The sequence below is a fragment of the Puma concolor genome, chromosome A3 (assembly GCF_028749965.1).
Source record: "Puma concolor isolate L17-30 chromosome A3, mPumCon1.1.hap2, whole genome shotgun sequence".
Lineage (NCBI taxonomy): Eukaryota > Metazoa > Chordata > Mammalia > Carnivora > Felidae > Puma > Puma concolor.
In genome coordinates, this window is record NC_141669.1 from 91,479,476 (window position 1) to 91,504,265 (window position 24,790).

General features: G+C 47.3%; 1 protein-coding gene across 2 annotated transcripts in view; it reads left to right on the forward strand.

The window, feature by feature from the left end:
- The window catches only part of ACSS1 (acyl-CoA synthetase short chain family member 1), a 66,980-nt gene that overhangs the window by 24,259 nt on the left and 17,931 nt on the right, over positions 1-24,790 (forward strand). For both annotated transcript variants that reach the window (XM_086701529.1, XM_025932284.2), the window contains exons 3-6: positions 11,794-11,993; positions 18,936-19,111; positions 19,506-19,658; positions 24,166-24,313. In XM_086701529.1, coding sequence (XP_086557655.1) covers positions 11,794-11,993; positions 18,936-19,111; positions 19,506-19,658; positions 24,166-24,313 — 677 coding nt within the window. The remainder of the gene's footprint in view (positions 1-11,793; positions 11,994-18,935; positions 19,112-19,505; positions 19,659-24,165; positions 24,314-24,790) is intronic.

The window sequence follows — 24,790 nt, forward strand, 5'->3', positions numbered from 1 at the left end:
CATGGTGCAGGCCCTGGGGTGGGAGTGGACGGGGGAGCACACACCTGAAGGGTGGGGGGGAGTCAAGCTCTGGGGTGGGGAAGGGGCTTGATGCATGTTCCTGAGGAGTGGGGACAGTTTGGGGAGGCGTCTTCTAAGACTAGGTGTTGTCGTTTCTGACTTTTTTCCTTTCTGCTTCTGGAGGCTCAAGACAGTGGGATGAGCCTGACTTACAGCTTCACTGTGGGTGGCCGTGTGGTGTCACATGGCCCTTCCCCATGTTGGTTTTCATCAGGGCAGCACCGTGGGCACAGAGGGCAGTGGTTGAACCTCCTCACCTGTCCAGAAGTGCACATCGAGGGGGCTGCATCTTCATTTCCGCCCCCTCTCCCTCCCACTGCCCATTTCCTCTCATGCTAGGTGGATACAGAAGGAAGGGGTCACAATGAGGTTAGACATACTGTCCAATGTAGAGTTGAAAATCGATGCGCAGCTAGAAGGGAGTGGGCCCCTGGCTGGCTGGGCCCCTGGGGAGGGTGACGAAGCATGGCCCTCACTGCTGGGGGACACATATGGCACTGCACTTGGCCCAGTCCCCAGCGGTGTGGCCCCTGCAGTGCTGGCTTCTGGGCACCCAGTCTGGGGCAGGGCTAAGAGGAGGGCAAAGTGGGTAGGTGGCACGTGGGTGTGCCCTGGGGGGTCCCTTCCCATGCTCAGCCCAGTGTCCAGTCTCCAGTGCCTGCCAGGCTGGATCCTTCTGTCCATGGCCTGCCTGGAACAAAGGGCACCAAGAACAACTCCTGGGAATATTCCTGGTGACTGGGAATGCGGTGTCCAGGCCTCCATCCTCCAAAAGTCACGTCTGACCCTGCTGTCTGGGGGTAACCCCTGGCTGATTGGACAGGAACTCACACTGATGATCTTAGCTCACATTCATGGTCATCCTTGGTTTTAAAGTCCAGGACCTGAGGTCCCAGTGAGCTTCCAGGATCCTCAAGCTTACCCACCTGGAAAGGTCAGAAATGGGGTTTGAGTTCAGCTTTGTCTGGCTCTAGCTGACGTACTGAGGAATCTGAGTCTTCTTTCTCCATCCTGAGAGAGGAGGTGACAGTGTAAAGGGGCCTCTGGCTGCTCTGCTATACTAACTTGGTGACAGGCTGGACTCCTGGTGGTTCCTGGTGGTTCCTGGTGGTATGTGCAGAGAGGGTGAGCTCTGCTGACAATAGCCTTTTACTGACCAGGACCCTGTGTTCCCAGCATCTGCTCCCACCCCCTGCTTAAGCACACGTTCATTAAGTGCTAACATCAGCTGGCGATGAGGAGGCTTGTCAGTGCCAGCATGCTCTGGGTGGCCTTGAAGAGGGACAAGGGTCAGCTACAGAAGAAGGCGGGGCTAAGGGCTGTGGAGTCCTGCTGTGACTGTGGGACAGTGAGGGGCAGGAAGCAAAGTGTGTGAGGGGTGCTTTGGGCCTTGGAACACCTTAGAGGCAAGGGTGGGGGATGCCATGGGTGCCGGGGGAGGGGTGACAGAGTGACAGATGGGTGCTGTCAGAACAGGGGCTGCCTGGCCTGGCACTCTCTTACCCTTCACTCTTTGTCCTGGGCCTCCCCTGGCTGTCTTGGACCTATTCTTCCTCCTAGCCCTGCCCAAGACTGTCTTGCACCTCATCTGAATGTGGTAACAGCAGTGGGTCAGGTTTGAATGAGAGGCTTGACAATTTTCCATCAACAAATCCATGTAAACTTCCTCTGAGAGGGCTGGAGTGAGGTTTCTGAACCTTTGGCAGATAAGGTGACTCATTTGGGCCAGCATATCCCCATTCTCCCTGCTGGTTTTGTTTGGATGAAGTCTTGGGGACACAAGCTTTGACTGAGTTAATGTGGCAACAAGGACATGGAATTTGGAAGAGGGCATGTAGGGTCCTATCAGATGCAGACATCTTCAGAAATTCCATGTGGTCTCCACACCTCAGTGATGTGTCATTCTGGTATCATCTAAAGCAGTGATTTCCAGCTCAGGGTGTGCCTGACTCCCCTGAGGAGGTTTCCAACAATAAAGACCTAGCCCTGCTTGGGCCCTGCCGAGTCAGGATCTCCTGGGGGTGCCTGGGAACTTTATTTGAAAATACATCTCTGGTTATACAGCTGCTGGCACCCATCATAGGGAACATATCTGTTAGGATTCAGCTGTAGAAAAGGGAAGTCAGTGCCACTCTTTTAAGCGGAGAGGGAGCTTACACAGAGTGCTTACAAAGCCTTTGGGCTGACTCTAGGCCTCACCCTCTGGCACAATCAGAATGGACTCAGGAGACCCCGCAGGCACTGCTGAGTGCTCAAAACACACCACTGTGGCTCTGGTCCGGGGCCAGGAAACCACCATTTTGATGGCTCAGCTGCTCAGTTTTCTCTTGACATCTTTGTAGCTAGTGGAATCTCTCCAGGAAAACCCCAGCATCTCCCAGACTGCAGCAAAACAGCAGCCCACACTGCAATTGCTCCCCATGTGCAGCTACCAGGTGCAGCCTGAGTCCTACACAGAATTTCAGATGAGAGGTGTCTGAGGTGGCAGGTGCGTCCTGAGGAGGCTGGAACAGATGCCGAGTGAGAGAAAGGCATGGTGACTGCAGGCAGGTCTAGTCCAGCATGGGTTTTTGGACCCTGATTCTGTTCGATTCCTGTGCAGTTGAATGTAACAGTATGAGGACCGGGCCTATAACCGCCCAGATCCCAGGCCACTCAGGTGGGGCCTGGTGGTCCTTCCTCCTGGTGCAGGTGAACAAACCCTCTGAGTCACTCCTGTGTGTGCCACAGCAGTTCAAGGTTTGCTCTAATAGGTTCTGATCTTAACCCTGTCACTCACTTAATCCTTTCACCAAGGTAGGCCTGGCTAGATATGGATTCATTGCAGGATAGGCCATTTTCCAAAAGGGCAGTCTTCTATCCTCACATTATAAACCTGTTAGTTTTCTGGGCTTTATGACTAAACTGTGGGACAGTTTTCCAGTCTAGTGTTCTACTTGAGGAGGTCTTTGGCATGTTACCAGCTGGTGCAAATGGGGGCACTTTTGTGGGCCTCCAAAAGGGTGCCCCTCAGAAGGGGTGTGCAGCCAGCATCCTGGGGCAGGTGCCTTTGAACAGGGCTGAGCTGAGCAGCCATCTGCAGGGGCCCTGGTGACAGGGTTGCTGTGGAGTATATGTGCACAGTAGGGGGAAAGCCTCAGAAAGCCCAATTTCTGAACTTACACAGAATGCAGTGCCTTAAACTCAGGGTCAGAGAGACTGTGGCCTGAAAAAGGAGCTGGCTTGAGTGGAAGAAAGAGTGTGCATTTTGCTCCTCCCTTTCCTTCCAAATGAATATTTAAATTTCTATTAGCAATTATTTGCTTATTATTAAATGCATGATTATTAATGAGTTAAATAAGCAAACAACAATTACTGTTTTTATGAAAGAAACAGTTGAAGTAACCTTTACGGACAGCCTCCATGGGGGTCACAGGCAGCTTTTGGGGTGTTGAGGGCTCATGAGGTGAGTTCTGGTGTCACAGGGGCTCCCCCTCCTGGCCCCTTGCTCAGTTGGTCAGTAAATCGTGTTGGTAGCTGGAAATGTTTCATGGGGGGAATATTCACACCACAATAATTGGCAAGTGCTATTATAAATCAGGGCTTCCCCCCGCCCCACCGAGATAATTTGTTATTAAACATTTGGCAGCACAATAGTATGTTTCATGGACCCCTTATTCTTTTTTTTTAATGTTCATTTATTTATTTTTTTTTTTTTAAATTTTTTTTTCCAACGTTTATTCATTTTTGGGACAGAGAGAGACAGAGCATGAATGGGGGAGGGGCAGAGAGAGGGAGACACAGAATCAGAAACAGGCTCCAGGCTCTGAGCCATCAGCCCAGAGCCTGACGCGGGGCTCGAACTCCCAGACCGCGAGATCGTGACCTGGTTGAAGTCGGACGCTTAACCGACTGCGCCACCCAGGCGCCCCATTTTTCATTTATTTTTTGAGAGAGACAAAGACAGAGAGACAGAGCATGAGATCATGACCTGAGCTGAAGTTGGTGTCCCAGACCCCCTGTTCTTTTTAGCAGTTTCTCCAAGCTGCTACCAAGAGGCCGGAAAGGCACCCTGGACCTGAGGCAGTCGTACCAAATTCTTGCAGCCTCCAGATTGCCACCGGTGCGGCTGTGTCTTCTTGCGTACTTTACTCTGCATGCTAACTTGGAATGTTCTGTGGACTCACAGGAATGCCTGGAAATAGAGGAACCCCTGGGTCCTGTCTGGTCTGGAAGTGTCGGCATGAGCTCTGCTGCCCTGTGTCCTGTTGCCCTTGCTGTCCAGGCAGCAATGTGGAAAGAGCTGCCACACCACACGTGGGACATGTGAGCCTGGAGTGGGACCTGAAAAACATCCTGTGGCTTTTGTTCTTTTTAAACCAGGGAAAAGGGAATGTTTTTAGAAAGTTAAAACTTCATTCTGTTCCAGATTCCACCAGGGAAAAGAAATACTTCTGTGACTTTCCCTGGGAGTAAACACGCCTGGCCGGCCAGTGGGTGAATGTCCTGCCAGGGCGCCAGCTGTTTTCTGGGCTGGTGGCCAGGACTGGAGTCCACCAGCGCAGTCTTGACCAGGGCCGCTAGCCTGGCATCCGGCTTCCCTCAGTTTTGTGAACTAGGCTTTGGGTCTGGAAAGGAAAGAACTCCTTTTCCGGAGACAAGACTTGGCTGGAGGCCAAGCATTGAGGTCTGAGGGGAAATCAGGCGTTAATTAGGACAGAGATTTTTTTCAAGTGTGACTGTTAACCTCCATTCCACAGGGGTTTGTCTAGAGGCCGACTGCATGTCGGGTTGTGTCAGAGCAGGAGAGAAAGACTTAGGGTGAACGCTTCAACCTAGATATGCCTAGCAAGGAATACCCTTGGGCAGGTGGTCCTGAATGCAGAGCCAAACACAGAATCATGAAGGAAAAGTACACCCCACCCCCATCCTCATCCTCTCTCTTGTTCTCCTCTATCCTAATTACAAGAAAGCCTCCATGTAACTACAGTGAGCTGGCTTTGAACACTGCTCTTATTAATTTTCCTTTTGAACAAGGTCAGCCTCAAGTTTAGAGTTTTTAGTTTATTCTTAAAAATAATTTATGTTAAAAAATAAACTACCCTCCCCCAAATGTTACATAAATAACAATAGAGTTGGCAGATAGCAGAAATTATGAAATTTAGGAAGCTTTGTCATGGAAAACAAGCTGTCCTGATGCTGAAGGCTATGGTGGGGTGGGGGGAAACTGCTTAAGAGCAGGACCCTCGGAACCACGCCAGGTTCAAATCCAGCCCTGACCCCTTCAGGAAGTCAGTTAAGTTCTGTTTGCTTCAGCTTCTTTATCCAAGAGATGGAAGGGGGGTGGTGGTGATGGCAGCTCATACCCATGAGCTGTTGTGAGGGGTAAATGGGTGTGTGCAGTCAGAGCAGTCCTAGGCACTGGACATTCACTGAATAGCTGTTACTGTTGTTCCATGGGAAGAAAATGTGAATGGGGGGATCGATAGGCAGGAGGGAGGTATCCTGGATGCCAACATATGGGGGTTGGGGAGGGAACTAGAAGGTAGTCATGGTTGGCCTGGAGAGGAGGTTCCTTGTATTCACAATAGGCGACAGGTGTTGCTGGAGAAGGTGGGGCAGCTAGTGGAGATGGTGGAGACACAGTAGGTGACAGACAGGTGGGGTGCTCAGAGCATGGCACCTCCAGCCTCTCAGAACCAAGGCCAAGGGCTGAGTGCCTGTGACCTGCAGGACATAGGCAGTTCCAACTGTGCATGACACATGCTTCTCAAATCCACTGACCCCCTCAAGGTGAAGCCTTCCTGTTGCCACCTGCTGTGAGGGTACAGAACAGGTGGACTATGCAGATGAGGGCTTCAACACAAGGCATTCAAATATCCTTGAGTCTCTTTCATCCTGAGCTAATGACACCATGACTGACACAAAACCAAACTGGGATTTTTATTCTTTCTCCTGAGAAGAAGCATGGGGGTACCCACTTCTATTAAGGAATCACTGATTTACACTGAGTTTCTTTTTCTGCCGTAATTATAGCTACTGTTTATAGAATGCCTTTAAATGTGCATGGGACTTCATATTTGGTCCTTCTCTTCATCTTTTGGGGCTGCTGTAACAAAACACCACATCCTGGGTGTCTTATAAACAACAGAAACTTATTTCTCACAGTGTGGAGCCTGGAAGTCCAAGATCAAGGCACCAGCATGGTTGCATTCTGCAGAGGGCCCTCTTCCTGGGTGATAGCCATTGTCCTCTCACATTGTTCCTGTGGGAAAGGGCAAGGGAGCTCTGTGGGATCTCTTCTGTGAGAGCATTGACCCCACTCCTGAGGGCACCCTCATGACCCAATCACCTCATGACCCCATGCCCCAGCTCGTAAACCGTCATCTTTGGGGTTAGGATTTCCATGTATGAATCTGGGGACACACACATCAGACCACAGCAGTCCTCACAGATACCTTGGTAATGAGTCCTGTTATTAGGCTGTTGTCTAGATGAGACAGTCAAGGCCCCAAGTGTATAGGGAGCTGGGGTGGGAACCCATTTCTGTTCAGATGTAGTTTGACTTCTGATGAGACACTGTCCTGAGATATTAGCTCCCCAAATCCAGTACTTTCCATAAACTACAGCATAGCCTCGAGAAAAATACACTTGTTTGCCAAACACTTGTTTCTGTAGAAAACATGCAGCTGTAGTGACCCCAGGTTCACTGGTTGACCTAGTGTTACCAGTGGCAGTTCAGCTATTATTTCTTGAAAACCCTGTGTCTGGGGCCTTCCTTGGCAAATAGCAGCTTCAACAATTTTTCATCTTTAAGTGTGGCTACTGTTTTATATTCCACTGCAGCTTTTTTTTTGCTAAAGGTCATGGTCATGAAAACAAATGATTATGTATAAGAAATATCAATCTTGGTTTATGAACGTATTTAGCCCATTTCCTGGGTGTCTATTCTCCCAGTGGTAGTGAGTGGCAGAGTGACCAAATTTTATCACCATTAAATCAGATTTAGCGGCTACAGTAGGGGTCTGCGCAGAGGAAGGAGTTTGTTCCTAGAGCTGGTTCTGAGATTCATGAGCCATCTCCATGCCCCATCTGGCCCTCCAGGCAAACCCTGTATGAGGAAGGGATTCTCATGCTTTCTTCTCATTCCCTTTCTTCTCTTACTATCCCATCTTCCTGAAATGGCTTGCTGAAGAGAATATCGAACTGCAGAGAAGCAAGATGAATGTCCTTTCAAGTTCTGCATCTAGACCCTGGAGTTGTCCCCTCCTCTGTCAGCACCAGGCTTGCTGGGGAGCAGGGACTATGAAGTACTTTGTGTCTGTCACAAGCCTTACATTCACAATATTGACATAATTGCCTGGGTTAGTTCCCTTATTGGCATAAGAAAATGAAGAGAAAAGTAGCTGTGAGTAGTTTATCAGTGGGAGTAGTCCTTCCCATTTGCTGTCAAAGGGATAGGACATCCTGCCAGTGTGACACTGATGTGATGGCCAGCCTCACCTTTTCTAGCACAGAGAGACAGAAGGCGTCTGCAGAGTGGACAGGTGCTCATGATAAGACCACAGGCCCAAGTTGTCCTACATATGCCAGAGTTCTCATCATTTCTCACTTATCTGCTGTTCTTACTGATTTCAACAAACATTTATTGAGCACCTTCTATGAACTAGGCTCAGCTCTAGGCACGGGGAAGAAGGCAATATCCCCTAAATCCTTACCCAAGTAGAGCTTGTACTTAGTGGGGCAGATGGACAATGAAGGTGGTAAGTATCTATTTAATGAACACTAAGAGCCAGAGTAATTATAGGAAGTGAGCAAATCATGCATTCCTAATTTGTTTATTTCTTAAATACAAGACGCACACACACACACAGCTTTTCTTACTTCCCTGGATTGGGAAATGGCTAGGAGGGAAAGATACTTTCAAATAGTAGCCATGAAAAAACAGCTTTAATTAGAATATAGATAAATAAATAAATATCGGTGTATTTCTTCCTTGGTTTCTTCTGAACTCTGTTTCCAGCTGTGTCCTGTTTTGGACTGAGTTGGGCCAGGGAGCCTTTATCCCTGCTGACAAGTGTCATGTTGTTTACAAATACTTGAGGCCAGATTATGTCTTTAGCATTATATAAACATTATTCTCTGCTGATGTTTAACAGTTGGCTATAGAATGTCTCCTCCCATTTCCCAAGGTCAGTCAGCATTTTGCTGGTAGTAAGCACCATGAAAACCATGCCAAATTTATGTATTTGTGCACATTATTTCCATATGTCCACATTGAAGGTTTGGCCTTGAGGAGCCTACATTGCAGATAAACTTAGATATCTTGCTCAGTACCTGACAAACAAATGTTACTTTTCCCTTTGCACTTGAAAATATAACTAACTCACTTCAGTGAGATCATTTCTCAGAAAGCTGTATGTTGCTGTCCCTTGGAAAGACCCTGTAGGCACAAGGAAGCCAGTATTTCCTGCAGTGACATCCCAAAGCACCAGCCTCTGAGTGGTACAGAAATAGTAGCATTTTAGTTTGTGGGAGTCTTTGAGACTTTTTGGTACAGAAATAGTAGCATTTTAGTTTGTGGGAGTCTTTGAGAAGTCACAAATATCCAAGAACATGCTTTTGAACAGGTTTTGAGTACGTAGAATGACAGGATCACTCAAATAACATTGATTTTTCAATGATTTGAAGACCCAGGTTTGCTGATCATATTTTCCAATGGTACAAGTATGGAGGAAATTAATGTGCTCTTAATTTATATTATTAAATGTAGAGTTGAGGTTAAGGGTCTGGGTACCCATATTCTTCACTGAACAGACACCATGGGAATGTAGGGGTCCATTTGGTAACCTGGAGGTATATCTACAGAGAGTAAGTGGGGTCATGGATGGCTGAATAAAAGAACTGGGAGAAGAAAGGCTTCTTGGGGTGGGGATATTGAAGAATTTGAAGGGGTGTTATTGAATGACAAATTAGATTTATTCTGGGTAGCTTTAAAGGGCTGAGCCAAGACTGATGGTTGGAATTTGAATGGCTACAAAACTTAGTCCAATTTTAGGAAGACTCTTTCTCTACTAAAATGACAAAGCAAGAAGCAGCCTGGTGAGATGGTGACCTCCAGCAGTATGATACTGAAACAGAGGCTGGGCCACTGTGGGCAAGAGTATGGCAACGAGATTTCTGGACCCCAGGGAGGCTGTACCATCTGACCTTCAAGGAGGCCTTTGATTTTGAGGTTTATGGCTTTGGCAGAGTGCATAGGAAGGGGAGTGTGCTTGGAGATTTACCCAGATCAAATTCTTTATTAGAAACTGCTCCTTCTGATGCAGAAGCAAGAGTATGGGACCCACTGGATGCAGCTCTGGGTCCAGCACATGTTGATACCCCTTGATCCTCCAGGGAACATGTAGGTTGCCTCAGCTTGGTCTTCAGACCTCCTCCAGGGCCATAGCTCAACTGCCCTACAACAGCCAGGTGACTCTTGCCCCTGTAGGGAAAATCCACCATTCCTTTCCTCTTTGCTGCCTTGCTCCTCCTCACCACAGACAACTTTTCCAGAAAGTTCTCCCTGCTGCTCTCAGAGACTGTAGCATGAAGTTGAGGTGATAAATGCCCTTCACACTGTCATGCATGTGTCCGCATTTCTCTAGTCAGAGCTGTGGTCCTGGAAGATACTTTCTCTCTAACCCTGTGGTGTTTGGAATGGAATTTTTAACATCTTAGGATTTAACCAAAGTAGTTAGTTGATTTTAGTGGTTTTAGAAAATGATTTTAAACACAGACATCTGATTGGAAAGGTAATGCTTACTGAATGTTTGGCAGGGTCCTGGGTGGATGACGCTTGTCATTAACACTTGTGACAGTTACACAAGGTGCATGTCACCTGTTGTTTCTCAGATGATCACATGGCAGCTGAGAAACGTAAGCTGCCATGTTTAATACAGCTACTATAGAAAGCTAACCCAGGCCACTCTGTCTAGACAGTTCATACTTGTTCCTTGACTTCTGACTGCTGCCTTTGGTCTGCAGGATAAGGACCGAATTTCATCACCATATGCGTAACACACATTCAAGCCTCCATCTCCCTGAGCACTGCTCAGAAGCTTAAATCCTTAGCTATGAAAATGGTGCCTGCACTGGACTTGAATTATTCTCCTGCATCACTGACCATAGCTACCTCCTCAGTACTGTCACAGGCTGTCCCATCCTCCTTCCCTGGAGTAGTAGGAGTGCTTCTGAGCTCTGGATTCTGGGGAGTTTGGTGTTGGGGACTGTCAGGAAGTGCTCTTTCCTTCATCATAAACTTAGGCAAGGGGTGGGTGAGGCACCAGTGAATGGAGCCTTTGTCCTGAAAGCTTTAAGGAGAAAAGATGAAATCCTGCAGAAGAGGCAGGCTGGTGCCAGCCTGGGCAGAAACCACTGGTTGGGGGGCAAAGTGCAGGCTGGGCTTGTGATCTTGTTCTCATTAGGTCTCCTTGCAGGATGGCTTTGGGAAGAAACAAAGGCCCCCCTGAAGTCTCTGCCTGAAATGGGGAGTGTTCATTTTCATTCCGTTGGTGTTTCCAGGCGGCCTCTTGTTGAACTTGGCCTTTCTCTGGAGCCCTCTCCTTGATGAACAGAGGGGAACTAGACACACAAACTTTTAAGGAGCTTTGTGAAGCTTGGAGGGTCTGGCCTCTGGCTTCCAGAGCCTGCGGAAGTCGGTGCTGCCCCACTAGGGCCTGCTGAAGTGATGCAGAGGCTGGTGTGTGGTTCAGGTGGTTGCCCCTCATTCTGTCTTTCCATGTTAGTTCCGTGATTAAATAACAAATTAAAATCAAATTGTGTACACAAAAATGGCAAAATGACTGGCTATTTGCTAAGTCCAGGGTCAGCTGGACCAGCTGGTGGAACAAGATGGAAGGGAGTGCCTAGTTCTCAGGGTTGCCTTTTCTCCACTTCCTGCCCCACAGTCAAGTGGGCGGTGCCTGCGTGTGCTCCCTGTTTCCAGAGTTGACTCTCATTGACTCTGACTGGGCTGGATTGGGTCACATGCCAATCCCTAAACCAATCCGTTTTTCCGGGGAGATGCTGTGCTCTGATTGGCAGGCAGAACCTCAAGATTAGCCTGGGAGTGGAGGGAAGGGTCTCATGGATAGGAGAGGTGCCAGGTGGTGGGTGTCAGGCTGCCTCTGCGTATGCTCTGCCTATTTCCATCACGCCAAGCCCATTCAGTGCCTGGCCCGGAGGAAAAGGCGGTGCTGTCACTACCCCACAACCATTCCTTGGGGCTACAGGGTGGTTGGTTGTCCTGCGACCTGCTTTCCCTCCCTATTCGCTGTGGCTATGCAGAACAGGAGTCTTTTGCATGATCCTGGGCCCTTCTGGCTAGAGCCTTACTTGATGGCCTGCATTGATTCAGAAAACTGGGGCCTTACTTTCCCCACTAAAGGCCTTAGGAGATCTCTTTTGAGGACGAACATTTCCAGAAGTCTCAGGGATATGATGATTTTAGGCTTTGGACTCTGTGTTGAGAAGCCTTACTGTAAATGGACACAAGGACAGCCATTTTACCACAGTAATATGGGTGTGAATCTCTGTAACAACCTACAAAATTGAAAACATTATTTTCTGGAAAAGATCTTGCCATGCAATAAGCACTTGAATGCCTGCTGGGTGTACAGTACTTGCTGTTTACAGAATTATTCCACCCCAAATTACTCTGTGTTTTGGCCCTTTCCTATCTCTGATGCCCTTCTCTCCCTTGTGCTGCAGGGAACTGCTGGAGACCACATGCCGCTTGGCCAACACGCTGAAGAGACATGGAATCCGTCGAGGGGACCGTGTGGCAATCTACATGCCTGTTTCACCACTGGCTGTGGCTGCAATGCTGGCCTGTGCCAGGGTTGGAGCTGTCCACACGGTTGTCTTTGCTGGCTTCAGTGCAGAGTCCCTGGCTGGGAGGATCAATGATGGTGAGCATGTGGGAAGGACCCTGGTCTTTGTTCCTTGGGGCCTGGCCATCAGGGACTTAGACAGATATTAATAAAAGTCACACAAATGACAGATACCACCAGGGACAGGGACATGGCTGAGTGTGCATTTAGTTCTCAGTTCTGCGAGCTGAGATCTGAGGGCAATGAGATGAAGAAGGGAAAGAAGATTCCAGGTGGAGGGAACAGCTAGGTACCAGCTGACTGGTTGGAGGAGCACAGCTTGTGAGGGCTTGAAGGAGGCTGGCATGGCTGTGGTGGAGGAGGGAAAAAACATGTAGGGTGAGATAAGACTGGAGATGTATGGGGAAGGTCTCACAGGTCAACAACTAGAAGACTTTCATCATGAGAGAGGGTGGGTGGACCACTTCTGGAGGCCTGGAGTCAGGTAGGGGCTTATGTTGCATCTTTAAGGCTTTCTGTCTACAGGTAGGTCAGAGTCTTTTGAACAGTGTGCAGAACAATAATGTCTCCCTTCTTTTTCTGGTGGGAGAGCTGAATGTATGGATGGTGACCCCATGTCTGCAAAGTCTGACCGCTGCTCTAGTAAGATCCTAGAGAGTCCCCTGAGCTGGTTCCCTAAGAAGGTTGCCAAATTATGGGTGTCACTGAGAATTCTTTGTGTCTCACTGAAGACTTGCCTTTGGGTAGTGAACAGAGCTAAAGGGCAGAATTCTCAGAACCCTGCTGACTACCTTTAGGAAGGGCTGGGAAGCCTTTCTACTTTCATTCTGTGTCTCTCCCTCCACTTTCAAGGGTTGGTGCTGTCATTCATTTCTCTTTCTCTCTTTAAACTCTGTAGCACCGACTATGTGCCAGGCACTGTTCTAAATACTTTGCAAAGGTCATCTCCTTAAATTTGACTAACTTTGTATTTGTAAATATGGTATGAGATAATACTCTATTTCTCCTTTTCTTCATTTTTTATTACTGTTATTGCCATCCTAGAGTATACAATTCAGTGGCATTGAGCACATTCATGCAATGAATGTTGTGAAAACACCATCACGGTCTATTCCAGAACTTTTTCATTACCCTCAATGGACACCTCATACCCATTAATCAGGAATTCCCCATTTCCCCCTCCACCCAGCTTCTGGCAACCACTAATCTGCTTTCTGTGTCAATGATTTGCCTATTCTGGGTATTTCATATAAATGAACTCCTATAACATGTGGCCTTTTGTTTATGACTTCTTTCACTACTCACAATGTTTTCAAGATTCATCCATGTTGTAGCATGTATTATTGCTTCATTTCTTTTTTCCATAAATAAAATTTCACTGTATGGATGTACCATGTTTTGTTGATTTATTCATCTGTTGATGGACATTTGACTTGTTAACACTTCTTGGTTATTGTGAATAGAGTTGCTGTGAACATTCATGAGAACATCTGTTTTCAATTTTTTGTGTATATACCTAGGAGTAGAATTGCTGGCCCATATGGTAAATCTATATTTAACTTATTGAGGAACTGCAAAACTGTTTTCCAAAGTTGCTGCTCTGTTGTACCTTCCCACTAACAATGTATGAAAGTTCTAATTTCTCTGAATCTTCATCAACACTTGTTATTTTACTTTAAAAAAAATTATAGAGGCACCTGGGTGGCTCAGTTTGTCAAGCATCTGACTCTTGATCTTAGCTCAGGTCTTGATTTCAGGGTCTTGAGTTCAAGCCCCACATTGGGCTCTGTCCTGGGTGTGAAGCCTACTTAAAAAAAATTATAGTCATCCTAGTGGTTATGAAGTGGTTCTTCATTGTGGGTTTGGTTTACATTCCTAATGACTAATATCACTGAGCATCTTTTCATGTGCTTGTCCGTTAGTATGTCTTCTTTGGAGAAATGTCTACTTAAGCCCTTTGTCCATTTTTTAATTGGCTATTTGCTTTTTGTTGTTGAGTTGTAAGAGTTCTCTGTATGTATTCTGGATGCCAGACCTTTATCAGATTTATAATTTGCAATGATTTTCTCCCATTCTGTGGGTTGTGTTTTCATTCTCTCCATAGTGTCTTTTGATGCACAAAAGTTTTTAATCATGATGAAGTCTGGATCACCTATTTTTTCTTCTGTTGTGTGTTGTTTTGGTGTATTATTCAAGAATCCATTACCAGCTCCAATGTCATGAAGATTTGTTCCTATGTTTTCTTCTAAAAGTTTTATGGTCTTAGCTTTTATATTTAGGTCTTTGATCCAATTTGAGCTCATTTTTTGGGGGTATGGTGTGAGATCCAACTTCATTCTTTTGCCTCTGGGTATCCAGTGGTACCAGCACCATTTACTGAAGAGACTGTTTTTTTCTCCCTCATTGGATGGCCTTGGCACTTTGTCAAAACTAATTTGTCCTATATGTGAGGGCTTATTTCTGAGTTCTCTATTCTATTCCAATGATCTGTATATCATCCTTGATTTTCATGTGTCAAACCACCCTTGCATTCCAGGAATAAATTCCCCTTGGTCATGATGTGTAATCCTGCTAATATGCTGCTGGATATAATTTGTTGTCATTTTGTTGAGGATTGTTGCATCAGTGTTCATAAGGGGTATTGGCTTGCAGTTTTTTTTTTTTTTTCTTGTGATGTGTTTATCTGACTTTGGTATCAGGGTAATGCTGGCCACATAGAATTAGTTAGAAAGTGTTTCCTCCTCTGCAGTTTTTGGGAAGAGTTTGAGGAAGACTGATGTTAATTTGCTTTAAATGTTTGGTAGAATTCACCAATAATACCATCTGGTCTTGGGCTTTTCTTTGTTGGGAGGCTACTGTTTTTGAAGGTGAGGAGACTGAGGCACAGAGAGGTTAATTGACTTGCTCAAGGTTACATTGCTAGTTAATGACAGAACTAGGATTTGAACCCAGGCATTGGGCCACCAGAGTTCATGCTTTTAGCATTACACTAGGCTGCTCTTTTTCTCTCTTGTTGACATGGTCATGGTTGTCAAGTGTTTCTGTTAAGATTCTTTTTTTTTTTTTTAGATGTTTTATTTATTTATTTATTTATTTATTTATTTATTTATTTAAGTTTTTATTTATTTTGAGAGAGAGCATGAGCAGGGGAGGGAGAGAAAGAGGGAGATGGAATCCCAAGCAAGCTCCACACCATCAGTGTGGAGCCTAATGTGGGGCTCAAACTCATGAACCATGAGATCATGACCTGAGGTGAAACCAAAAGTTGGATGCTTAACCAACTGAGCCACCCAGGCACTCCTGTTTTTTTATTTTTTTGAAAGACAGAGAGAGGGCACAAGTGAGTGAGGGGCAGAGAGAGAGACAGACAGAGAAGGAGAAAGAGAGAAGCAGGGCTCACCTGAAGCAGGGTTCAAGCTCACCCAATGTGGGACTTCAACTCATGAACTGTGAGATCAGGACCTGAGCTGAAGTCAGATGCTTAACTGACTGAGCCACCCAAGTGCCCTAAGATTCTTTAAAACAAGCAAAAGCAGTGGGCCCTGGAGATTCAGTAGCTGGGTGCTGGAGCAGATCCAAGAACTTCAGAAATCCTAAACAACAGGCCATGGAAGGGTAGGAGCCAGGTCATATCTGAAGCCCTCAGCAGGGGAAACTCCTGTAACTTCTTTCTGGAACTTTACCATTAAGAGGCTCTTACCCAACACCTACAGCCTCCATGTACATCTGTTCAGGTGTCCATTTCCAGGGACAAGACTCTACTGGGACAGTTGTTTGTGTCAATGAGGGGTTTTTTTTTTGTTTGTTTGTTTTTTGTTTTTTTGGTCATTTATTGCTGTGTAACAAACTACTCCAAATCTTAGTGCTTAAAACAGTAAATTTTATTATTATATTTCATGATTTTGTGGGGGCAGGAATGCAATGGGCTTAGTGAGAATGTCTTTTTTTTTTTTTTTTTTGCTCCATGTAATCTGGTATATAAACTGATTGGTTTACATGATTGGAGCCTGCCATGCATCTCTTTCACGTGGCCTGTTTGTATGACTAACCCAGACAACCTCAGGCAGTCAGACATGTTATATGACGGTTCATGGTTCCAACAGGAAGGAAGTGGAAACTGTCAGTTGCCCTAAAGGCAAGGTCCAGAATACACATGGCATCATTTTTGCTATATTCCATTGGTTCAACCGGTCTGGACATTCCAAATTCAAGGGAAGGAGACCAGGACTCTACTTCTACTTGAGAAGTACTATGAGACCAGGTGAAGGAATTTGCCACTACCTTTAATCCATCAGTGTGAGGGGCAGGGTGGGAGTGTGAGCATGGCCACCAGGGTCTCATCATGAATTAGGCATGGCAACCTCAGTGTGTTCTAGTCTAAAGTTTCTTTCTCCTGGCCTGGCGTCCAGGCTCTGACCACTCCTCTTCCCTTTATGTTCTCTGTTGCTTTAGGCTGTGTGAGGAATAGAGAGAGAGGACAGTATGGTGGGGAGGGTAGAGGACAACAGGAGGATGATTCTGAGAGGTTGTGGGTAGGGGCAAATAATGGCCACCACAGATGTCCATGCTCTAATCCCCCCAAACTTTGAAATATGTTACCTTAAATAGCAAAAGGGCTTAGGAGATGGGATGGGCCCTAAAATGTGGAGATTATCCAGGTGGGCCCAATCTAATTACATAAGTCCTGGAAAGCAGAGAACTTTCTCTTGTTGGAGGCAGAGGACATGTAGCAGAAGGGGAGTTCAGAGCATAAGAAGGACTTGACCTGCCTTTGCTGGCTTTGAAGATAAAGAGGGTCACAAGCCGGGGGATGTAGGTTGCTCTAAAACCTGAAAATAATCCCTGGATGACAGCAAGGAAAATGGGGAAATGGGGACCTCAGTCCTCCAATTACATGGAGCTGAGTTCTGCTAACACCTGGAATAACCTGGAAGTAGACTTTCCTCCAGAGCCTCCAGATAAGAACTCTGCCTGCTGACACCTTGATTTTGGGCATGAGATTCCAAGAAAAGAACCCTATCAAGCTCACCTAGACTAGAGAACTGTGAACTAAATTATGAGTTTTCCAAACCACTAAGTTTGTGGTAATTAGCTATGGGAGCAATAAGAAATGAAGATAGATGCCAATACCTGCTCAAAAACCAAGGAGGTAAAATTGAAGCTTCCTAGATAAAGTGTCACACTGATCTGGTCTGTGCCCTAATGCTATACACACACCCTGTGCCCATCCCACAGCCTCGGTGCGGGGGAACCACAGAGTGAGCTGTGCTCTCCAAGCACCTCCTAGGGACTGGGCATGTGCATGCAAGTTCCTGCCCTGGAGAACTGCTTGGGCAGGAAGCCTTGGACAAGTGAGTGCCAGGAACAAGGCAGGTGCCATGGGAGGCTGCGGAGGGGCCATAACCCACATAATGTGATTCTAACACCCGAGATGGGCTGGGGCCACTACTTTCTCCTGGGGGATCCTGAGCTTTCTTTGTCTATCATCCCCTTGAGGATAGTCTCTTTCTACCTGCTGGATCTTCTCTCTTCCTGCCCCACTAGGTGTTTACCTGGACCAATTCCAGCTTCCAGGATGTAGGCCAGGGTGGTCTCTGACAGACTCTGCCCAACTGATTTAGTTGTCCCAGGGTGACCGATGGCCAAGGCCTGAGGAGCAAAGAGTGTGTAGCTGGGGGCCTCTGGTGTGCAGAGCTGGATGACACTGCCCTGGGCACTGCAAGCACTCTGTATCTATGTGACCCTGGGTGACCCAGAGAAGGACTGAGAGAATTCTTAGGTGGTCCTCAAGGTCATGTCATCTCTAGCACCCTTGGGAGGAAGAAAGAATGAGTATGTTGCTAGAAGGCACTTTTCACACTGAAAAGCTGAAGGAGATTGGTGCCTCAGTCAGGGCTCCTGCAGAAGCAGATGCTGAGATAAGAGCTCAGGGTAGCCAGTTCATTTGGGAGGTGGTCCTAGGAAGCACTGTAGGGCAGTGGGGAGTGGAGCTGGAAGAGGAATCCACCAGACAAGCATCCACAGTGGGTGCCCGGAGCTCAGTCCCTCAGGGAGCCCTGGGAGGCAATGGAACCACATGTGTCAGGATGTGACACCACATGTGAGGGACCTGGGGTATGTATATTCCAGCTCTTGAGTCATTGGTGGAGGGCTCCTGGGTTTGTGTAATCCCCTAGTGCTTCTTCCTTTGGCTTTGGAAGAAGCCCTTGGTGCAGAGTGATAAAAGGTCTGGGGATGTGTGTGGGACCCTGGCAGTTAGTACTACAGCTGAGTATTTGTTCTGGGATCTTCCTTAGGGACCAGCTATATAATAGCCCACTGCAGCCTTGATCCCTCTGGGTCATCCCAGGTTGAGGCACGATGTTGGTGGTTGGGGGGTCATTCCTTTGCCTGTGGTTCTGATGCCCAGTTTTTGTCTGTACCTGATACCTTGCTCAGGGCCCACCCTAGGTCAGCTGTGGAAGCTTGGGTCTTCCCTGCATTGCCCTGGGCCTGGCCAAGCCAGGTTGTTGAAGAGCAGGTGTGAATCTTGGAGCTCCTTCAGTTAAAGGCAAGGGTAGGGACTGGCAGCTCCTGGCACCCACTGGGGTGTGGCCTCTATTTTCTGGGCAGTGAAGCCTCTTGACCCTGGACAGGGCAGGGGCCACACAAGACATGTTGGGGCTTGGTCTCTGGCTGCCCAGCTTTCTTGGTCTCTGCATCTTAATGTTGCTTTGCCACTATAGTGGCTGTGGCTGAGGGCAGTATGATGGCCTCTCACCTGGGAAAGCTCCCAGGGCAGGTGGGAGGGAATGGTGGAAGTCTCCCCCTCAGAGCTGGGAAAAGGCCTGGCATTTCTGCATTGAGCACAAAGATCACAAAGCAGGCAGACCCCCTCCCCCCACATTTTGCTGACTCTTTTACTCAAGAATGGACTTTGTGTATCACACTCTTAGGCCTGGACCGTGTGGCTGTCAGTCTGGGCTGTGAGAGTCATAGTAGGAAGGAAACTGACCAGAAATATCTGTTTGTCTCCATTAGCTAAGTGCAAGGTGGTCATCACCTTCAACCAAGGACTCCGGGGAGGACGCGTGGTGGAGCTGAAGAAGATAGTAGATGAAGCTGTGAAGCACTGCCCGACCATCCAACATGTCCTGGTGGCTCACAGGACGGACAACAAGGTCCACATGGGGCGTCTGGACATCCCCCTCGAGCAGGTGGGTTTGTCTCACATTGTACAGTTTAAGGAGAGGTTAACTCCTATTGGGTTAACTGGGTCTGAGTCTTATCGGATCGTGGTTCTCAACCTGGGTCCCCCAGCAATGTTCAGGGTTCCCTGATGGTATCTGATGGACTTACATCCGGGTTGGGAAGATGGAGCTCAAATACCACAAACATACTGAAACACTTAATGGAATAGAAATGATCAGATCCATCCTTTTATTTTGTGTTCTCTGCATCTGGAGTTGAACTAGGGCAGAGTAGAGCAGGTGAACTGAATCTGGTCTGCTGAGGCCTGCAGCAGCTGGGCAAGAGGTGTTCCTTAGGATGGGTGAATGGAGCAGAGGGTAACTGCCTTGGATGGGGCTGTTTGTGTCTTCCCCCTTCTAGGAAATGGCCAAGGAGGACACTGTTTGTGCTCCAGAGAGCATGAGCAGTGAGGACATGCTCTTCCTGCTCTACACCTCGGGGAGCACCGGAACACCCAAGGGACTCGTCCACACGCAGGCGGGCTACCTGCTGTATGCCGCTGTGACGCACAGGGTATGGGCCTTGGTGGGGAAGGTTGAGAGTGCGGGGTGTCTCACCTCCCGGGCAGGGCTCTGAGCAGGGGGCCAGGAGAGGCTGAATTTAGGGCTAGAACTCCTGCTGTAACATAGTGCCTGAATGCATGAGGTGCTAATGTTTCTTCTTGTGTGCTCAGGAGCAGGGCCGTTGTGAGTTGTAGCACTGGCATAGCGAGTGGTAGGCATGGGGGCTGAGTTCTGTCCTTGTTGGGAGAGTCTGGATCGAAAATTTGAGACTCACTGCAGGTCTTTAGCCCCTTTGCACCTGTGTCTGTACTGTCTGCTTGCTCTGTAAGAGTTGAGCCCTCCCCAGGTCTGACATGTTCACTGGCACAGCTGTGTTCTGATGCTCAGGGGCCCAGATGCTGAGGCCATCCTGGGCCCCTCCCTCCCTAAAAAAATGTCAAAACTCATGTTTTACAACTGAGTTGTTATAGAGATGAATATGTTACTATTACATGTTAAAATGTTCTCTTCTACTTAAAAGGTCTTTTTTTTCCTTGTGATGTTAAAAGAAAGGAAAACATTTTTTTTTGTTAAAAAAAATTATTTATTTTGAGATTGGGGGGAGGAGGGGCAAGAGAGAGAGGGAGAGAGAGAATCCATGCTGACAGCGCAGAGCCTAATGGGGTTCCATCTCACAAACTGTGAGATCATGACCTGAGCCAAAATCAAGAGTTGCACACGTAACCGACTGAGCCATCCAGGCGCCCCTGGGGCCACATTTTAAAAGTAAAATTAGAAAAAGATTTACTTTTGTAAGGAAACTTAAATTTAGTATATGGCAATTATATTACAGTGGGCCATCCTTTAGGGCCTATAAAGCAGATGGTATGTCATTTTTTTTATTCCAATAAGTGCATTTAAAAAATCAGTTCTGATTTGGGGGCACCTGGGTGGCTCAGTTGGTTAAGTGTTGACTCTTGATTTCAGCTCAGATCATAATCTCATGGTTTGTGGGGTTGAGCCCTGTATCTGGCTCTATGCTGAGTATGGAGCCGGCTTGGGATTTTCTCTCTCCCTCTCTGCCCCTCCCCTGCTTGCACTCACTATCTCTCAAAATAAATAAATAAACATTTAAGAAAAAAAATTGGTACTGATTTGAATATTGGTGGGTTGTGGGGGTTGTGTTTTAATGTGGCATCCCTGGTTACTTGGGGAGTAGTTGACTTTTCCCAGGTAGGATTTGGTTTCAAGATAGTGTTTATGGACCTCTCTGTTGCAAAAGGCAAAACTGCACTGCTGGTGCCAGCTGCAAAGGGAACTGAGTAGCCAGGTGACCAGCAAGCCCAGGCCCATCCAAGAAGGGCTCCGATTTTGGTCCCGCGTGGTGGCATCTCTCCTGCCTTGGCCCTTCCTCTGTGCTGACCACATTCCTTCCCAGGGACTGGAGAGAGCCTCATAGTGCCAGCAAAATCACTGGCCTGGTTGCAGTCAGGGCCCCATTTGCCTCAGTCACTGTGGCTAGGGGTGGGGGTGGAATGTGCTCATTGGTCAGGCTTGGTCATGTGGGAGGTGAATCTCCTGAAATGAATGGGGAGGAGCAGGTGCTGGGAGGCAGGTAACAAGCATGCACACTGCGCATCACACAGTCTCTGAGTGGTGCTGCACCAGTCCCACTGGCGGCTACTCACACCCAGGACTAACGATGTTGAAAAGCAGAAAGACAGATGTTGTACCGAACCAGGCTGAGCAGACAAGTACCTGAACTCAAATCCATATTAGAACAGTTGTCTTCTGCCTGCTGGGTGACCTTGAGCATGCCACAGAACCTTTCTTGACCTCAGTGTTCTCAACTGGAAAACCCCACCCCTCTTCAGCTCTCGGTGGTGGGAGGAAGGTTGAAGGATTGACACATCATGTAAGTAAAAATACTTTGGAAAATATAGCTAATGAAACCAAATACCAAGAAAGTCACAGAGTAGATCAAATTGTTTCCACCAGTTTACAGTGAAGTTAACATTAGGGAAGCTGTAAACGTGGAGAGAGATTAGTTTTTAGTAATAATAATTACCAAAATTGTTGGAGGACCCAGTCTACATGAGCAAAAGCAGTCGGAGTATAGGCATGGGACCATCTTTTGAATTTCTCTTCAATAAGAATTTTTTTTTTTTTAAGAATTGGGAATAGAAACTTTGAGCCTTCTATAGATGAAAGTATGCACACATGTAGTTCTCTAGGGGATAAGGACAGTTGGCTCTGAAGGGTGTGAAGAGATTTTGGAGGTATACAGTAGGGTCAGGCCCTTTGGAGCATGGCTGGCCCCAGGCACTTGCTACCCTCCCCAGAACTGCAGAGAGAGAAATCTTCAGCCCCATGAAAGACTTGGCAATTTGGTCCAAGTTGTATTAAACATTCTTTCAGTCCCCAATGCTGTGGGGCTTTGGGTGTGGGCGTCCTGATGCTCTGGTGCTGTGAAACCACAGTCTTCCTTGAAATAATCCCCCCAGCCCCCTGCCTTGGGACACAGCTGCACAGGGCCCTGCCCATCTCCAGACCACTATACTGTCTGGAGACTCCTGGGGATTCTCCACATTCATCTGTGGCAGCAAGAAACTGGTCCACTCGCCCAAAGATTGATTGATTGATTGATTAATTGATTGATTTTTATTTTTTAATATGAAATTTATTGTCAAATTGGTTTCCATACAACACCCAGTGCTCATCCCAACAGGTGCTCTCCTCAATACCCATCACCCACCCTTCCCTCCCTCCCACCCCCCATCAACCTTCAGTTTGTTCTCAGTTTTTAAGAGTCTCTTATGTTTTGGCTCCCTCCCTCTCTAACCTCTTCTTTTTTTTTTTTTTTCTTCCCCTCCCCCATGGTCTTCTGTTAAGTTCCTCAAGATCCGCATAAGAGTGAAAACATATGGTATCTGTCTTTCTCTGTATCACTTATTTCACTTAGCATAACACTCTCCAGTTCTATCCATGTTGCTACAAAAGGCCAGATTTCATTCTTTCTCATTGCCACGTAGTATTCCATTGTGTATATAAACCACAATTTCTTTATCCATTCATCAGTTGATGGACATTTAGGTTCTTTCCATAATTTGGCTATTGTTGAAAGTGCTGCTATAAACATTGGGGTACAAGTGCCCTTATGCATCAGCACTCCTGTATCCCTTGGGTAAATTCCTAGCAGTGCTATTGCTGCATCATAGGGTAGATCTATTTTTAATTTTTTGAGGAACCTCCACACTGTTTTCCAGAGCGGCTGCACCAGTTTGCATTCCCATCAACAGTGCAAGACGGTTCCCATTTCTCCACATCCTCTCCAGCATCTATAGTCTCCTGATTTGTTCATTTTAGCCACTCTGACCCACTCGCCCAAAGATTTAAAAGAAATTTTTTATTGCAAAATAGATCAGAATGCAGAATAGAATCCAGAAAACCACTCAAATCCTATGTGTGGCTTACTGAATTATTATAAGGCAACCCACTTCAATGTCACTGGGGTACTGGGTGTTGTATATAAGTGAAGAATCACTGGCTTCTACTCCTGAAACGAATACTACACTGTATGTTAACTAACTTGAATTTAAGTAAATTAATTTAAAAAAAAAAAGGAGTGGAGAAATGTCCTGTCAGCCTCACAGAAGCCCTTCCTGGCCTGTCCAACCACAACCCCTCCCCCATATCCTGACTTTGATAGTGTCACTGCCCCGTGTTTCCCCTCTTCTTGCTTAGTCACCCAACATGCATCCCCTGATACTGTAGCTTACTGTTTGTTTGTTTTTTTTAATATGTCTTTTAAGCCTTTTTAACCTGTTGGTTCTCTTCTATCCCTTCCGTTTCCTTCAACTTTGTTGTAACACCCAGAGGTTTGTCCCTCTGATCTCTGTGTTTCCTGCAAAGGGGCATTTGTATCCAGAGGTAGGTCAGGCTCAGGTTGGACCCTGTGGCAAGAATGCAGGAGGCGCATGTCTCCCTGCTCAGGCTCTCAGAAACCGATGATGCTTGAGGCATTTCTTGGTCTTTTTGGCTTTTTGTTTTTGTTTTTTTGGCAATTTTTGAGATTTAAAAAATTGGAGTATAACTTAATGCAGAAAGGTGCCCTTATTTTGGACATATGGCTAGATGAGCTTCAATCTGTGGATACACACTTGGCCACCACCTGTCTCAGGACTTGGGGCGTCTCCAGCTCCCAGAGGCGCTGACATGCCGCTGGCAAGCAGCCCCCCAGCAGGGCTAGTACTAGCATGACCTCCAGTATACAGATCGGCTTTGCTGGGTTGGGGCTCATACAGTATACACCTGGGGTCTGGCTTCTTTCACTGTCATCTGTGAGAATCCGCATGTTGTGTGTGGCAGTAACTCTGTCTTGTTACTGCTGTAGCTTCATGGAGCTCTGGCGGTGCACTTATTCTTCCTGCTCTTGGTGGCCTGGGAGCAGCTGTGTCTTGCATTTATAGAACACTGTTAGTGACTTATGGGAGCATGGGATGACAGGCTCCTAACAGCCTCTTTTCCTGTTTCTGCAGCTTGTGTTTGACTACCGGCCAGGCGATGTTTTTGGCTGTGTGGCTGACATTGGTTGGATCACAGGACACAGCTATGTGGTGTATGGACCCCTGTGCAATGGAGCGACCACTGTCCTTTTTGAGAGCACCCCAGTTTACCCTGATGCTGGTGAGGACTGGGGACCAAACAGGGTCCCCAGGAGGAAGCTTGAGGAAGGAGGAGAAGTTCACAGGAGGGTGGAGTAGATTCCCTCACTCTGTCCCGGCTGTGGTCCTTGTGGTCACGTGGCATAGCTGCCTGGCCTTTCGCTCTGCCAGGTGGGCTGGGGCCAGGGGCCATGTCTGCAGTAAGATCAGATAAGCAGTAGATGGGAGTGTGATTTGTCACTGGGAGCTGTCTCAGGACAACCCACTCCAGAGTTCTTGTCCTGCTAGCAAACTGGGTGCCTTGGGCCATCCCCTTAGCACTGTCCCTCTCCCCTCTCTAACCACCTGACCAGATCCAGCCCTTAACACCCAGGCCAGCTGCCAGCCTCCTGTTACCACAGACAGGGGGGGTTTTCTCCAGCTCTGCTGCCTGTGCCTTCAGGGACATCTGTCAGAGAGCATTGTGTGTGTCCTGGAGCCACCTCCATGAATTGAGATT